The following is a 15,950-nucleotide window of genomic DNA, read 5'->3' on the forward strand; positions in this document are numbered from 1 at the left end:
TTTGGAAATTAGAGGCCTCTAAAGATGGAGTTTCAGTCTATACAAAACCTGTAGAGAATGCAAGTACTGGAACCACAGAATTGGCATTTCGAATCAGGTAAGTGGTTGAAGTGCTACTAAACCTCTCACCACCTTTCAGTGGCACCATTAAAAGTCCTCTTCAGCATGTCTTTGAGGCGACACGACAGGTACATTTCAAAGCTCGAGAGAAGAATAGCGTGGAAGAAGCCTGCATTTTGGAACAAGTCAATAAGGAAGGAGAAAGCTTTGATATTACCTATCAACGAACGTCCTCACCAAGCACATGGTTGGTCTATAAGAGAGAATTTCTCTCAGCAAGATATTTCATTGAAGACTCTCCAGACAAGAAAATTATATTTGAAAAGACCATTGATCCAAAACTGCTCACGTCTTCGGCAAAGATAGCCTTGAGCAAAGTGGTTGGTGTGAATGACCCTGGTTGCATCTATGCCACTATTTACTTTCAAATCATAGAATTCCAAAAAATCAACGATGAAACCACCCAATTTGATATTATTAGCAAAATGAACATGAACGGCTGGATTCCAATGAATCTTATAAATTCCTTGATCAAGATTGCACCTCAAAAAGCCAGAGAAGATATGGAATCATGCATCAAGTTTTATAGAGAGTCGACAAAATCTAAATAGTAAATATTGCATGTTCACTACAGTTCAAATATGAGAGAATCGATCTGTAAATCCTTTGTTGAGGCTCTAACGCCTTAAAAAATGCTCAAGCCTCAATCTCGGCAACCTACGATTGTATCCTCATATATTACGGAAACCTATCAATTCATACGAAGTCAATTTCTTCAAAACAAAATACTCCTTGCCATGATTATTTTCGCAACAATCTTAAATGTTATGCTGGGAACAACAAATGCCGAACAATATGTTTTCGGAGGTAGGCAAGGAACCTATGATCTGTTCATGGCAAATGTAGTGAAGAGATCGAATTTCTCTTCACAAGAAACCATAGCCCAAACCAAGAAATATCTTGCACAAAATTTCAACTCCACATGGTGTGATATTCTATATGTCAACAAAGAGACTGGCGAACAATTAAGACGCCGAGAAATATGTCTGGTAGATCACAAGAACATGAAATTCTACTCAATATGGGATGGATACAATGTTTACCAATTCAATACAGAGTCCACGCCACCACCCAATTCTCGACAATTAGAAAATGGAGCAATTGATTTAACTGGAAATTTACCTGACAGCTACTCTGGACAGGTATTCGTGATTGGAAATAATAATTATGCATTATTTGTGAACTATCAAAATATTTCGAGTAGTTCTATCTATTCACGCCTTAACAATACCTCTACTTATATTATACGAGGAAATATTACAATCTTTCTAAGCTCTCTTGACGCCCACAATAATATTATGAAGGACACAAGGTTCTATTTTAGAATAAGTAATCATCCATCTGGAATAGGAGTGATTATTCGAAGTATGGAATATGGTGACTTGTGTTTTTGTCAGTTAAAGAGATATCTTACTGTGGACAAAATGTTTGAAGTAGGATTGGCTCCTTGTAATTATACAGATCCTTATCAAAAATTCTATTGGACTGGAGCAAGTATTATAAGCTCGGTTAACATTGATACCATCTCCGCACAAGGCCTGGATTATACGAACCCCACGTCATATGCGTTGAGATTTTTTAAACTAACCTATGGACATTCTATCGGAATGGTCAAGTACAATGAACGTCCATCGAGTGTTCTGACTCTTCTTCTTGTCACATCAGAGAATGCTCTTAAAAATCCGTATCAATTCAAAGAAAAGCATGTTTTGACTCCATCTACCCTTATTGAATCATTTTACATCAACCACGACGTTGTTGAGCAGGATGTCACTCTCCAAAATCAATTAGCAAGAGCGTCAATGCCTTTCCGTTATTCAGCTGCTTCAACGAGAACACTCTGTATATATTCCAACCTTTTGTTGGTGGTGATTGTACTTGTATTTTTGCTGTCTAACTTTGAATCAAATCATTAACATTTGAAATAGGGATGTAAGGTATATCGCTCAATACACTTGTGGCCTATCATCCATCTCTTGCCTCCATCTGCCAGTCCTCTCATAATTCACTTGTTGTTGAAGAGGTAAAATAAACCTGGACCTTGCATTTTGATTGGATTTCCAGTGATTTCTGAGTGTGTTTACAGTCTCTGCATGTGCTTGTGCAACTCGTTCCAAAGGGTTTCCATTCTCTGACCGTATATATCCTCCTCCCATCATGGATATCAACGGAATTCCATTCATGTGCAGACCATGGCTTCTATTAAACTTTGGATCGTGCTGGGCCATTCGCTCTGCAAATTCTACTACCATTTGATCGCGTCGTAAAACGCCAGCAGGTGACAAACATAATAGTCCCAGTCTATCTCCTTCCAATACATCAACTCCTGATTGATAGAAAATAAAGTCAATTTTTTCTTTAAATTCTTGCTCGAGTGTGAACAGACATTTTTCAAGTATTTTCAAATATTGATCATCCTTCATACCATTCTCAAGCTCAATATCCCAATCGCTCTTTTCCTTATGCTCAGGAAAATTGTGTTTGCAATGCATTGAAAATGTAAACGACTTGCCTTCATGTAAGTCACGTGCAAGACGGGCTGTTCCATCACCTTGATGAACATCGAGATCAATGACCAAATACTTCCTGCCATTGGTACAAAAACCAGAGTTAATCAAATACTGTCCTGCAATAATAATGTCATTCCAAATGCAGTATCCTCCACCTTTGGAATGAAAAGCGTGGTGTCCTCCACCAGCTAAATTGCTTGATCTTCTCGAATAATTGTGAAAAAGTGCGTCTTGTGTTGCACACAAAGTAGCTCCAATTGTATGCAAAACTCGATTTCTTACTTGCTCATTCCATCCACTTTCAAATCCCCATCGTTTCATTTCCTTGTGTGTAATTGTACCATTCAAAAACCTTTCAACATATTCATGGTCGTGTACTTGTTTTACAATTTCAATTGGAATTTGTTGTGGAGTTTTAATCTCATTATCTAACACATATTTGCATGATTTCAATAATTGTGGAACTTGAATCCATTTAGGTTTATGAGTGTGAGTGGTAGGTATTGCAAATTGAGCTGAAGAATAGCATGAGAAAAATTGAGCTGCACCTTGCGGATGGATTTCAGTAACTATATTTTCATCGGGATGATGATTCGATGGAATGGAAGAGGAGCTTATTCCTTTATGAAAATAGCATTGCCCATACGCTAATTGATAATGATTGTTCAAAGTCTTTGGAATAATCCATTGCATTGGCGTTGATGAATGAGACACCAGCACAGCAAATGTTGATTGACTTTTGAAACGCAACATTTTTTTGATAATTATTTGAAAGAAAAATGAATTGTTGCGTGCTGTTTCGGAAGCATGTCAAACAATTATCATTAATATTTATCAAAAAGATCATCTACACTGCAGTTATTTAACAGTAATAATAATTATTTTATCCGAATTTACAATTATCTCGATCCGCTTGCAAGGAAAAATTGATGGTTGAAATCAAAAGCAATCAATCATGGCATTTTAATATTCAGTTTTTCACCAGAAATCGCTTGATGGCACATTTGGGGACATCTACTGACGACTCGCTCCAAGTTGGTGCGAACTTTCGGGCCAACTACAGCAACACTTTCGAAAAAAAAGGAAACCTCGTCCATTGGGCAAACTCGTGTTCTTGACCAAACCTTCTCAAGAAGCCCCACTACGAACGCCATCTCTCTACAATTCATTGGAACCTAATTCAATTACAACCATTTTGAATTTTCATCAAAATGCCTTCGTATAATCCTCAGCTACCCGATTTTGTTGAGCCCTTGTGGCTGCCATCCTTATTCCGTATTGAAGCAAAAACAGATTTATGGACGCGGCTTGAGCAAGAGGATGCAAATTGTACAACAGAGCTTGAAGAGGTCTCACAAATCACTACACCCACTAGCGATGATGCCTTGCTGAACATTAAACGATCAAAAAAAGAGTACAGCGTTCATGAGCTAAGAGATAAGGCACGACAATGTATGGCAAAGGTAAGCTTCCTTTGAAACATTTACGAAAAATACATTCCAATACATCAACATTAGAATAACTATGTGGATGCGCTTGCGGCTTTCGAAAAGTATATCATCAAGCGAACAAATGGAAAAAGCTCTCTCAATAGCTCCGTAGTGTCCTCCATTACTACCAATTCTTCATCCAGTTCACAAGCCTCAGGAGCTCCAGCTGCAGTCAGATCAGATAGCGTGGCTTCTCAACGATCAAGCAGAGAGGAAAGAAACATCAATCTCTCTTTCAATAGCAACTCGTTGAAAATTTATGTTGTTATAGGATGCAATTTAGCCGTTGAATATACGCTAAAAGGAAATATTTCAACAGCAATTGACGTGTTATCAAACACTATCGAAATTATTTCCGAGAATATTAAGAAATTGCAGAAAAGAGCTTCAAGCAAAAACGATGGTCGAATGAGCAGATCAAACTCTCGCAGCTCCCTCACCGGACAAGTATCAGATGTAAAATCGAAATTGAAAGAAGATAAGGATCAACTTAATTTTATGAAAGCAATCCTTGCATTTAATCTCACTAACTTGCTGATCAGAAAAAAGAAATATGCCTCTGCTCTTTCGTTCAGCAAAATTGCCTTAAAGAAGTTCTCCTACTATGGAAATTCAGAATTTGCGTCTTTCTTTATGTTAACAGGAGCTGTCATTCATTGTCTATTGAAAAATTATCAAGACGCCCAAAATATTCTGGTCGACTGCCTTATCCTTATACGGTATATGAAGTACCACAAAGGACGAGAATATAGTGGAGGGTCGGGCTCCATCAAAATAGCATGGATATACATTCCTGCGTCATCACCTGACTCTATGAGTGAGGACGACACACTAAGCGTTGCTCGAGCTGGGGATGTTTTTCAACAGAACTGGGAGTCCATGATGAAAATTCTTTCATATCATAATTTAGCACTCTGTAAAGCATATTTTCAAGCTTATGGAAAAGCTGTTAAACTAAGCGACAAGGCTATAGAGCTTGCCAAAGCCATTCCAAATATAATAGACGTCGGGTCTCTCGTTTCCACTCTAGCCAAGACATTTAAATTCTGCAAGAGAATGGGTGAAACAGCCTCTGCGTATGCCGGAAATATTCTAGTGAGGGTTAGCGCAGAACCTGAACAAGTTCTTCAAACGCTAAAAACAGTCACAGACGTAAAGAAGAAATTGGTTTCACTGCTACCGTTTTTGGGCAAAAGCGAAGATTTTAAAGATTTGAATATTTCTGTAATTGAAGATGAAGACGATTTGATGGAACAAAAACAACGAGTAAGCTCAAGCCAATCATCTAGATCTACACAAAGCGAGGGTAGTGAAGCAGACAAATTTTTGCTGAAATCTTCGCTTAAAAATACAATCATTGCTGCACGACATGAAACTTCGTCATCACTATCCCAAACAAAGAAAAGAATACCTCAGAAATCGCCAAACCATAGGGTTATACTTCCACCTGTGAAGCGAGTATTGACCTCACTAGACATGCTAAACACTCACAACACAAACCAAGATGTAAATAAGAGGACAAATGACACTCGAAAAGCGCAGAGCGCCCCTAAACAAGAAATTTCAAAAAGAAAAGAAAAACCAGAAAATATTATTAAGGCAGATGAGGTAGTTGCTGATATTGTGTCAATAATGTCAACAAAACAAACAACGGAAACTATGAACGATGGTTCTAAGCAGACCATTACCTTCAACACTCCTAACTCAGTCAATGTTAACCAAGATCCAGCTTTAACAGCTGTCATGGAAGATCCAACAAAGATGGCTGCATTACTAAAGCTTCAAAAAGCGTTTAGAAAGAAATTAGCACGAAACAGAGCCAAGAAGATTAAATTGGAAAAAGAGAATGCTCTCAGAGATTTCCTTGCTGAAGAGCGAAGGTGGTTTGAAGAAAACAAGGACAAGTATTTCGATTTGTTGTTGGAAGACGAGAAATAAAAAATGCTCAGTTCCAAATCTTCCCGAAATCATACATCAGATTCGGAAGATGATGACAATGAATCACACCAAGTGATATCATCATCATCCTTTGATACATTCAATATTTCCAACAACCATCAAAATGATCATGTAAATGATGATGAAATGGAATTACTAAAAACAATTCTAGCAAAGAGGAAACAAATTTATGAATTGGAATTAAAGAAAATTCATCTAGAACGAGAAAATACTCGTAAATCAATGATGATGGAAGATGGAAATTTTCTTAACGCTCCAACATTCTCCTCTGCATATTCACATGCGTTTGATGAAGATACCTCCCCATTCCTTAAATATCCCTCTTCCATATTACTCACATTGTTGCAACAAGTAAAATCATCATCGCTCAAAGTATCAACCGATCATGAAGATAAAAACAAGACCATCAATAGGAATCATCCTTCTGACGAATTTGTTGTCAAAAATAATGATATTACAATGCTTACGGAAACGAACGTTCCAAAACATTGCGTCCCAATACGAACAGATGTCAGAAATATGGATTGGAAAGCACTTGCAAGTGTCACACAATTTGATGTCATTTTAATGGATCCACCTTGGCAATTAGCGACTTCGAATCCATTACGTGGTGTGGCTATTGGCTATAAACCACTCTCAGATAAGCATATTCAAAATATGGATATCAATTCGCTACAAGAAAAGAATGGAGGATTTTTGTTCATTTGGGTTATTAATGCAAAATATGTTAAAACACTGGAAATGATCGAACAATGGGGATACAAATATGTGGATGAAATTACATGGGTGAAAAGAACGATTCATAGACGTTTGGCAAAGGGACATGGTTATTACTTGCAACATGCAAAAGAAAATTGCATTATCGCAATGAAATGTAAATCACTAGAAAAGGAGAAGGAAATGCTTGAGGCCGCAAGAAATCGGGTTGCCTCGCTGAGTGATGTGATTTTCAGTGATCGAAGAGGACAATCACAGAAGCCAGAAGCTCTCTATCACTTTATTGAGCAAATGGTTCCAGATGGAAAATATTTAGAAATATTTGGAAGAAGAAATAATTTGAGAGATTATTGGGTGACGATTGGAAATGAATTGTGAACGAGACGACTCCTTGATTTTAAAGCAATTTTGTGATCACAATTTGCAAGCGGAAAAATCATGAAAAATAATAATTCATTATTACAGTTTGTCACATATTTTAGTGTGTGAAATGTTTTGATTTTCACATAGTAGTGAAATATCTGATCTTTTCAATAAAGGTGTGGATGGAAGGAGTGAGTAATGATTGCAGGAGCTGGAGATTTTACTTTTGTTCCCACAATGCAGATCTTTCCTTCATCTTTTGTCTTCCTTCCATTAACTTTTTCTTTTCCTCTTCTTCTTGTTGTTTCTTCTTTTGAGCCAATGCTTCACTTCCACTATGTTTCATGGCCTTTCTCTTGGCAGCATTTAATGTCATTTCTAATTTGTTTGTCTCTGTTTGATCTTGAGCTTCCATTTGTGCAAGTTCATTCTTGGCTCGCAATGCACCAACACCCTCGCCGTGTGACTTGACTTCGAGGTCTTTCAACTTATTTTCACGTTCACGTTTAGCAGCATAGAATTCAGAAATGGCCTTTTCCAATTCTTCATTCATTCCTTCTGGCATTGTGAACAGTTCTTCTAACAAGGCATAACCAACACCGGTCACACCAATTGCAAAGTTTTCTAAATGTTCCTTTGGAGCATCAAGTTCAGTGTGTCTCTTGTAATATTCTTGTAAAATCATGTGCTTGTAGTGAAGAAGCAAATATTCAAGGAAAGCAATGTGTTTGTTAAAATCAAGATCAATGTCACGAATTTCATCACGACGTTGAGTGGCAGTACGAGTACGACCATTCTTTTGTAAAAAGTCAGCAGCTTGGGCTATAATGTTTGGAAGAAATGACCATTGGAGTAACAATCATTTGTATGTATCGTATCAAAACAGGAAAAGTCGAGAGAACCATTACACACACATAATGATCATCATATGATCACACACGTAACATCATCGAAATGAAAAATGTTTTTTTTTAACACAACGTCATCATTGTAATCAACACGAATGATCATCATTACCAAAAACACATACCTTCATCCAATTGTCCTTGGAAAGCAGTACTAGTGCTAGCATCAGCAATATACTTTTTAAAAGAGGTTGAGAGTTTGACAACTTCTGGCCAATCATCACCCAAAGCAAAGATGAAACTCTTCAAAAAGAATTCACATTGTTCATCAATGGGTTGATTGACGAGTTCTTGGAAACGTTGGGCGTGTTTTGAATCGACTTGAGGCATTTCGTGTGGGTGTGAGGTTAAGAGTATAATGTTGATGGACAATGAAAAGAATTGTGTCGTATTTTTTTTTTAATGTGTAAAATGAGACCTTTTGACTTGACGAAGAAAATTGACACGTAATGTTTGAAGACGGACAGAAGGTGAACACTCATCAGTTATCATCAAAAAGTTGAATGCTTGCTTTTTGGGTTTGAGGTTGCCCTAATGAATTTACAATCAGAGAGTGTATCATTGATGAATATTTCAAGTTGCAACTTCAAAGTGGGAGATAGCAATGTGGATGATGATGATTGTACTTGGTCCAGTTCAGGACACAGCTACTTGTTTTGATTCATATGAGAACTCACTGATATTTTTGAAAAAGGCAACATGTCATGAAAGGTATTCACATCAAAAAATGTTGTTGGACGAGATTCAACATGTTGTAACGAACGACTCATTGCCAGACCTCCTTGTTTCAAGGATATGAAGCTTCTCAATTATGTGAATGATTATTCCACGCTCCATGAAACACTATAGAGTTTCCTCAACCCTTTTTCGACCATTAAACTGTTGAGAGTAGTAAATTGTTTCGATAATAGTCTCGTAATAATTGTCCTCGAGAGCTTCGTACAATACTACTCAACACCATTCGAGTCCATAGACGTCTGCCAATTATTATTGACTGACGTTGTCTTCAACGAAGTCGTATTTAACCGGTGAAATTTTTGCATTCGGATTATGTTTGGCAGCGTTTCACTTTTTCAGAATCTTCACACGAACGTTATGGTCCTGAGGCGACCAAATTCAAAGCAAGACAGCACAAACAGTTTGTCATCAAAACAAAAAACCAATCGTCGTCCTTGATAGTAAGCATCAAGCACAACAGCATCTCTCAGTTAGTATCTAGACCCACTACCACAACCATCACAGTCAGTCATTGAGATCAATTTTAAAACCAAAGATCCATTCATTTTCTCAACAACAACCACTTCAACGATGCGCACAACTTGTCTCAGCATGAGTCAACACTTTTTCATTCTTGTTTTCATGTTTGTTGTTGTGTTCACAACAATGACTTCTTCTTCCCTCGTATGGGCACAACAGTCCTTACGTTCCAGTTCTTTCATTCAGGCCATTGATGCTGCTACTTCCGTTTACATTGCTTCTCAGGAGTGGAAAGATTATTTGGTATCATTCAATATTGTCTTTCCGGTACCTTCTTGCACAACGACGAGTGCGAACGATTTTCCAGCGACTTTGGACTTGCTCAAGAATGGAACGACACGAGTGCCCGTATTGAATTTGTGTTATGAACATAATGCATTACATCCGTGGCCACTCATTCATCAAAAGGCAGGACAGTTATTGGTTTCCACTTTGAAGAATCAATATAAAATTCAGGATTTGGTCGCCAATTTCACAACAGTGAATACGACCTTGTTGGGATACTTTAACTCATTAAAGGCTGCTGTGGACTCGGGTGAATGTGATGTCATCATTGCCTCCACGAATTGGGATAATTCAAGATTGAGTCAAGCGCATTTTCAATGTAAGTAGTTGTGGCAGTGATACACCGTCGCACCCACAAAGAGCTCTGTAACGGTCGAATGATGAATCATGATGAAATATCACGATTTCTGAATATGGCAATTACCATTTTCTATGTTGAATTTGATCCAATTGAATCCAATATCGTCGTGTTCGAAATTTCTCAAACACACATTTTATACGCAACAGGTGCCTATGGAACAAGCTTCAATGGCTATTTACGTTCTGCACTCGATGCTGACACTATCAAAGTGACATCCGTGAATGACCTTAATCAACCTGGTGTTAAAGTTGCTGTTTACAAGGCCACAACTTATGATCAATATGCCACTGCCAATTTGGCCAAAGCAGAAATTGTCCGTTTCTCAGGGGGATATTACGAAGCTTGGCCCATGATTCTCAATAATCAAGTTCATGCTATGATTACAGATGCTGCTGATTTATTCTCGTGGTTGGCAGCAAATAAGGCTAATTGCTCTTCTTGCAAAGTAGATGTGTTTGGAAATCAATTTTCATTTGGAAGTTTCACCACAAGCAAAATTGTGAAATCACTTGGTAGCTCTGTTGTTATTAATTTTACATACATTTTCCTATTGATGATGAGTGCAATTATGTTCATGTGTTAAGTGGATTTTAAGTTTGGTCACAATATAAAAATTAATGATAATTCGTCACAATTTTCACATCTGAAATGTAATTTTGATTTTCATGTGGTGTGAGTAAATTCTTCATGAACATGAATGCCTTGTCGATTGATTTACCATCTGGAAAGTATATTATATAGCCATTTCGCAGTGCACTAATTTCAACTTTTGCATTGGGGTGAGGTAGTTCAAATTCACCAGTTATCTCTTCTGTTTGCTTGGCAGCATAGCGATGTCTCATGAAAACTCTCCCAAGTGAAGAGTTTGTGTTTGGCTGATTTGTAACAAATACAATGTAGTCCCCTGCGCACACTGCAATAATTGAGTCCTTCTCCTTGAAAATATTGTCAATGCACGCTATATCTACACCATGCCCTCCAGGGGCAAGAAACCATGTGGATCTTGTTTTCACTGCAGCACAGAAATATCCACATGTTATGTCTTGAATGGGATCTTCACAAAATACTCTCCGTACTATGGGACTGTTTTCATGAGTGCCTTATTATTGAATGAGAAATACAGAATTCAAGATTATGAGAAATGCTTACCATGCTTTGAAACTTCCATCATCTGTCCCGAGCTATTACAACCCCACCCATACACGGCCCCACTCGCACACCATATTGAAGTATTGTCATATCCTGGTATAGTGTTATATGAGGTTGAGTCGTTTGCTCAATAAGAACTTACCACATTTGGCGATTAGAGGCGTTTCATTAGAAGGAAAGGAGGTAATACGGACTATTAATGTCACGAATATGAGTAGCTATTGTACTTTCTGACACATACCTGGATAGCGAGATCGGTGTCCAGCACAACTTCCATTACTGTCATTTCCACAGGCATACACACCGTTTTCAGCTACGAAAATTGAATAAGAATTTCCACCAGCTACAGAAAGTATTTTCGAATTATTGAAATAACTACTGCTCAAAGCTTTTGGAGTGGGAATGCTATCAATATCTACGTGACATTGAAAATTGTAATGCTCTAAATAAACATGTTATGCTCACATACCAGAAAATCCACACTGTTACGAGTTAAACAGTTATCATCTCAATTCCGAACCATACGACTACGTTACCTGTTGCGAGCTATTCTTTCCACACACATAAACAACATTGTCCTGAGTTAAAAACAGAGAATGATAGCCTCCACAACTACCATCTACCACAACATGATTTGTCATTGGTCCAACTGTTGCTACAAGTCCTCGTTTTTTATATCCACCAGTGTGGCCGTTCAATTCAATGTCGCCATCAAATCCACATCCAAGACATCCTCCAGAGTTAAGCCCACATGAATATACCCTACCAAGATCCGTGATGATATGAGTATGAATTCTGCCCGAAATTACTTTCACGATTTTAATACCATCAATTACAATCCTTTTACATGGTTGAATATTTGAATTGGAGTGCTCTTCAAAATTGTTCAACGGCTCATGATTTGTTTGTTTTCGAAATGATCCAACTTCATAAATTTTGGGTCCGATTAACAATCCACCACTTGAAATTTCTTGCTTGTTGTCATAATCAACGGTGTAAAGGATGGAAGTGGGCATTTTTAATAATTATTTTCAAAAAACAACCAATGAAATGCATTGCGAGCACGATGTAACTTTGAACATCCTTGATTTAGATTCATTGTTGTACAACAACATGATCTTTTAAACACAGACAACCAGCTTTTAACATTCTCACACATTGGTTTCGACATCCTTTGTCTTTTGATCATCACTAATTAGGATCGAAGTATCGCCATAATTAGAACCATCTGAACTAGTGGTGCCAGTTCTGGAATGTGGCGAAAAGGATACAACTGTCCCTGTGGGTGAGGAAACAGCTTCACTCAAGGTGTCAAAGAGTTCGTTTTGAACATCGTCCTTTTGATTTTCATTAGAAATTTGAAATTGATCTGTACGTTCATCTCCCAAGGTGTATGCCTTAACTGTGCTATGTTCCACTTTCGTGTTAATTGAAATGATTTCGTCACGTGGTGTTGCATGTTCAGCAACGACAGAGTGTAAAGTAGTATTGGTAGGTTGAATTTCTTCTGGGTTTGAACTTCCAGATGCATTACTTCTGGTTCGTTCTCTTGATAAACCAATAGCTGATTGTACTCTTCTAAAGCTATTGCCACGAGGTCTTTGGATAGGCATTTTCCATAATGACGGTGTTACATGTTGTAAAGTGAAAGGGGTAAATCCACTATCATTGACCATGAGGGAAAGCATGTTGGGAGTGTGATAATTAGGATGAGGAGGCATGTTTGATGATTCAATGTCATAATGGAATGCCATGTAAGTTCGAAGTCTCTTCTCCATTTTCGAGTCTTTCCACAATACTATGAATGGTTCATCTTTTGCAACGCTTACAAACGCATTTTCATTTAGAGCTAGCAACGATACAATTTCTTGTGTATGAATTTGAATTTTGGCAACATGATGAAAAACATGAGATTGAGCTTTTGGACCAATAAATATACTTTCAATAATGCTGTTGGAAGCAGAAGTTTCTGATGTGGATACATTACTGGCGGTAGATGAGACAATATTGTTATTGAGATATTTCGTGGTATCCCATAATGCAATGCTACCATCCTCAGCACCAGTCACAATCACCTTACCAAAATGTAGTGAAATCATTGACGTGATATTGCACGAGTGAGCATCAATTTGTTCCAACACAAGTTTACAGTCTTTCTGTTGTGTTGATGAAAGGTGTTCATCGGTGAAAGATAGCATGACTTCACTAATGTCGAATATAAACAAATTGCTATCCAAGGAAACTACCAAGAAGTGATTATTTACAGACAGCTGTGAGCATTTCTGATATGCTTTTTTGGTTTGCCCATACAAATCATGAGCTCTGGTAAGTGTTGTAATTTTGTTAAATCGTATTTCTCCGTTTTGGTCCATATATGATTTCCAAAGATCTATTTGGCCAACATTATTGATAGTGCTTACAATAATGTCAAATTCAGAAGAGCTAGCTTTTCCCATAGAGGGTGATGGAGGATTTTTCTCGGTCGAACCTAAGGAAGGGCTTGGCTCTGTGGTAGCAGGGCTACTTGTAAAAACATTAAATAATTTAAGAGTCGAAAGTATATAGATGCTATGAGGTGAACGCGTTTCTGTATCTTGTTGAGGGATAGCATCAACTGTGTTACTGGAAGCAATAGAACTAGTTCTTAACGAGTATGAGCTCAAAACCGTTTCCAAAGAGGTTGAAATGATTTTGGTATCATTATCATTGAGGTCCTCAATACCACCATATCTAGTATGATTGTACACGAGTATGTCTGATGCTGTTTGAGTGGTAGTGACAATGGACGTTTTTGAGTATTCGTTTGGTTCCAATTCTCCATCATAGGGGAGAGAAATAGTAAGTAATTTGAAAATAGGCCCACTATCTGGTCTTTGAATATTTTGCAACAATTCACCAGTAAACCAATTCCAAATGAATAACTTTCCATCAATTGAGCAAGAGCAAAATCTTGGAGTTCCATCAGAAAAAAGCTCAATATTCGTCACACTTGTTTCATGAGCAAGCATGGAGCGAACAGGAGAAAGTACTAAGGGTTGTGATCCTCCAAAACTCCAAATCGAGGATATATCCCATAATTTTATGGATTTGTCCTCAGATCCTGTTAAAATATATTGTGCAAACGGAGTATATTGGAGATACAAATTGGTGTCGTCTATTTGAGGGTGATTTAGAGCGGTCCCTTGTGAGAAAATTGGTACAATACAATTAATGGTTAATTTGTGATGTTGTAGGCAAGCTATTTTTCTGGAATTTGTTAAATCCCAAATGAAAATTCGTCCATCCTGTAAACATGCAGCAGCAGGAGAGCTTATGGGGTAAACCACACTTGAATGATATTTTGTTGAACGGCATCTATAAAACATATATTCCTCATTAAGAAAGAAATAATGATGAGGTGGCTTCTTTTTCAAAGGTTTTTCCGTGAAATGATGGTCACAATACTGTTCGTAATTCCAGAAATTTACATAGTATGGTAAACAGCAGGAGTAGCTGGTATCTAAATTTACATTCCTGTCATACATAAGTATGAGTTTTGTAATGTTGTTATTTGTACTGCTCTTGTCATCCAAAGCAGTTACTGCCAATGTATCAGTAATGATAGAAATCTCAGAAAAAGGATTGGCATTATATTTTGCAATGTTGCAATTCGGGCACTCTTCACAGTAACTATATTCTCCGTGATGTAGATGCCTATTATTTCGATGATGTGAAGCAGCATTACTTAAAGAAAGTCCTGTTTGATTTTTGGGAAGTGAATAAACAGTAAAAGGTCCTAATTGCTGAGAAATCCTCAATGTGTGAGTAATGCTCGAAGAGTTATTGGAAACATTACTGCCGGTTCTCTTTCGTTGTGGGCTGTAGGTGGTATTGCTCGATGATTTAACAGTAGTAGATGAAGAAATAGCACTATTAAAGGAATCATTCAACTTGCTTGGCAATGTTGGAGAATCGATAGGTCTTGCTAGAGGAGGAACGCTCACTTTGTCTCTTTGTGGAGACGAATAATATTCATTGTCAATGGTTTTTCGTAATGAGCTCGAATAAAGAGCAACAGAAATTTCTTCGTCACTCTTTGGAGAATGACTTGTAAATGGTTGTTGCAATAAATTATTGTTACTTTCGAGTGATGTGATATATTGATGATCATCATGATAATCATCTCCAAAAGAAGATCCAGGAGGTTTTGCTCTCACGTCTAAAATTCCAACTCCACCTCCTCTTGTTAAATTCAGTACTGCTCGTTCTAACGGTGGCGAGAAAGTATTGTTGTTGCCACTACCATGTGTCGGTAAAGGATTGTTTGATGAAGAATGTTGCTCGGAATCAGATTGAACAGACACATCATCCAGGTGATGATGCTGAGCCATTGAGGGTAGACCTTCCTGTGATTGAACAGTATATTCATAATAAGTGGATGTATTATGTAAATTATTTACATGATGAGGCTCGGAAAAATTCAATGATTGCTGTTGTCCTTGATCCAATGTGGGTGTTGTACTCTGGGCTGGAGAAGCATCATTGCTATCATTCACCGATCCTGCGTGTTGAACAGCTGTTGTTGATCTTGTTGTTGAGCTTCTTTTGTCATAGAGCCACCTCCTCACATTGTTTAACATTTTTATTCTGGAAAAAATGGCAAAGATTTTTTGGATAATTCGGATCTATTCTGCCAAGCCACAAAGAAATTAATTGCTTCAAGTTGGAGAAAGAAGTGTGTTTTAATGGTAGCTATTAAATTTAAATTGATTGAAGTGAATTTTCATCAATTCGTCTAATTTTGAATATTCAACCTCTTTCTGACAAAAGATGGCCACAACAGATTTCAGATGAT

The 15,950-nt window shown here is 37.5% G+C and overlaps 9 protein-coding genes across 9 annotated transcripts in view; 5 read left to right on the forward strand and 4 right to left on the reverse strand.

The window, feature by feature from the left end:
* The window catches only part of C9374_008023 (uncharacterized protein), a gene marked incomplete at both ends in the record, with an annotated part of 2,592 nt that extends 1,921 nt beyond the window's left edge, over positions 1-671 (forward strand). The window contains 2 exons of the mRNA XM_044698054.1: positions 1-97; positions 140-671. The exon at positions 1-97 is cut by the window's left edge and continues 46 nt beyond it. Of these exons, the coding sequence (XP_044546137.1) occupies positions 1-97; positions 140-671 (629 nt within the window). The remainder of the gene's footprint in view (positions 98-139) is intronic.
* An 81-nt stretch (positions 672-752) lies between these two features.
* On the forward strand, positions 753-2,036 carry C9374_008024 (uncharacterized protein; the record flags this gene model as incomplete). The annotated part of the gene is made up of 1 exon (XM_044698055.1): positions 753-2,036. One exon carries the CDS (start codon positions 753-755, stop codon positions 2,034-2,036), a length of 1,284 nt encoding a protein of 427 aa, XP_044546138.1.
* A 30-nt stretch (positions 2,037-2,066) lies between these two features.
* C9374_008025 (uncharacterized protein) lies at positions 2,067-3,383 on the reverse strand (the record flags this gene model as incomplete). The annotated part of the gene is made up of 1 exon (XM_044698056.1): positions 2,067-3,383. One exon carries the CDS (start codon positions 3,381-3,383, stop codon positions 2,067-2,069), a length of 1,317 nt encoding a protein of 438 aa, XP_044546139.1.
* A 458-nt stretch (positions 3,384-3,841) lies between these two features.
* C9374_008026 (uncharacterized protein) lies at positions 3,842-6,058 on the forward strand (the record flags this gene model as incomplete). Its single annotated transcript, XM_044698057.1, has 2 exons — positions 3,842-4,093; positions 4,148-6,058. 2 exons carry the CDS (start codon positions 3,842-3,844, stop codon positions 6,056-6,058), a joined length of 2,163 nt encoding a protein of 720 aa, XP_044546140.1.
* Positions 6,059-6,205: 147 nt separating this feature from the next.
* Positions 6,206-7,174, forward strand: C9374_008027 (uncharacterized protein; the record flags this gene model as incomplete). The annotated part of the gene is made up of 1 exon (XM_044698058.1): positions 6,206-7,174. One exon carries the CDS (start codon positions 6,206-6,208, stop codon positions 7,172-7,174), a length of 969 nt encoding a protein of 322 aa, XP_044546141.1.
* Positions 7,175-7,379: 205 nt separating this feature from the next.
* C9374_008028 (uncharacterized protein) lies at positions 7,380-8,394 on the reverse strand (the record flags this gene model as incomplete). Its single annotated transcript, XM_044698059.1, has 2 exons — positions 7,380-7,981; positions 8,190-8,394. The coding sequence occupies 2 exons, from the start codon at positions 8,392-8,394 to the stop codon at positions 7,380-7,382; spliced, it is 807 nt and encodes a 268-aa protein (XP_044546142.1).
* A 1,053-nt stretch (positions 8,395-9,447) lies between these two features.
* C9374_008029 (uncharacterized protein) lies at positions 9,448-10,550 on the forward strand (the record flags this gene model as incomplete). Its single annotated transcript, XM_044698060.1, has 2 exons — positions 9,448-9,925; positions 10,114-10,550. 2 exons carry the CDS (start codon positions 9,448-9,450, stop codon positions 10,548-10,550), a joined length of 915 nt encoding a protein of 304 aa, XP_044546143.1.
* Positions 10,551-10,581: 31 nt separating this feature from the next.
* C9374_008030 (uncharacterized protein) lies at positions 10,582-12,132 on the reverse strand (the record flags this gene model as incomplete). The annotated part of the gene is made up of 6 exons (XM_044698062.1): positions 10,582-11,066; positions 11,117-11,209; positions 11,259-11,309; positions 11,358-11,531; positions 11,586-11,598; positions 11,653-12,132. 6 exons carry the CDS (start codon positions 12,130-12,132, stop codon positions 10,582-10,584), a joined length of 1,296 nt encoding a protein of 431 aa, XP_044546144.1.
* A 135-nt stretch (positions 12,133-12,267) lies between these two features.
* Positions 12,268-15,735, reverse strand: C9374_008031 (uncharacterized protein; the record flags this gene model as incomplete). The annotated part of the gene is made up of 1 exon (XM_044698063.1): positions 12,268-15,735. One exon carries the CDS (start codon positions 15,733-15,735, stop codon positions 12,268-12,270), a length of 3,468 nt encoding a protein of 1,155 aa, XP_044546145.1.
* Positions 15,736-15,950: the final 215 nt, after the last annotated feature.

This window comes from Naegleria lovaniensis (genome assembly GCF_003324165.1).
Source record: "Naegleria lovaniensis strain ATCC 30569 chromosome Unknown tig031, whole genome shotgun sequence".
NCBI lineage: Eukaryota > Heterolobosea > Eutetramitea > Acrasida > Naegleriidae > Naegleria > Naegleria lovaniensis.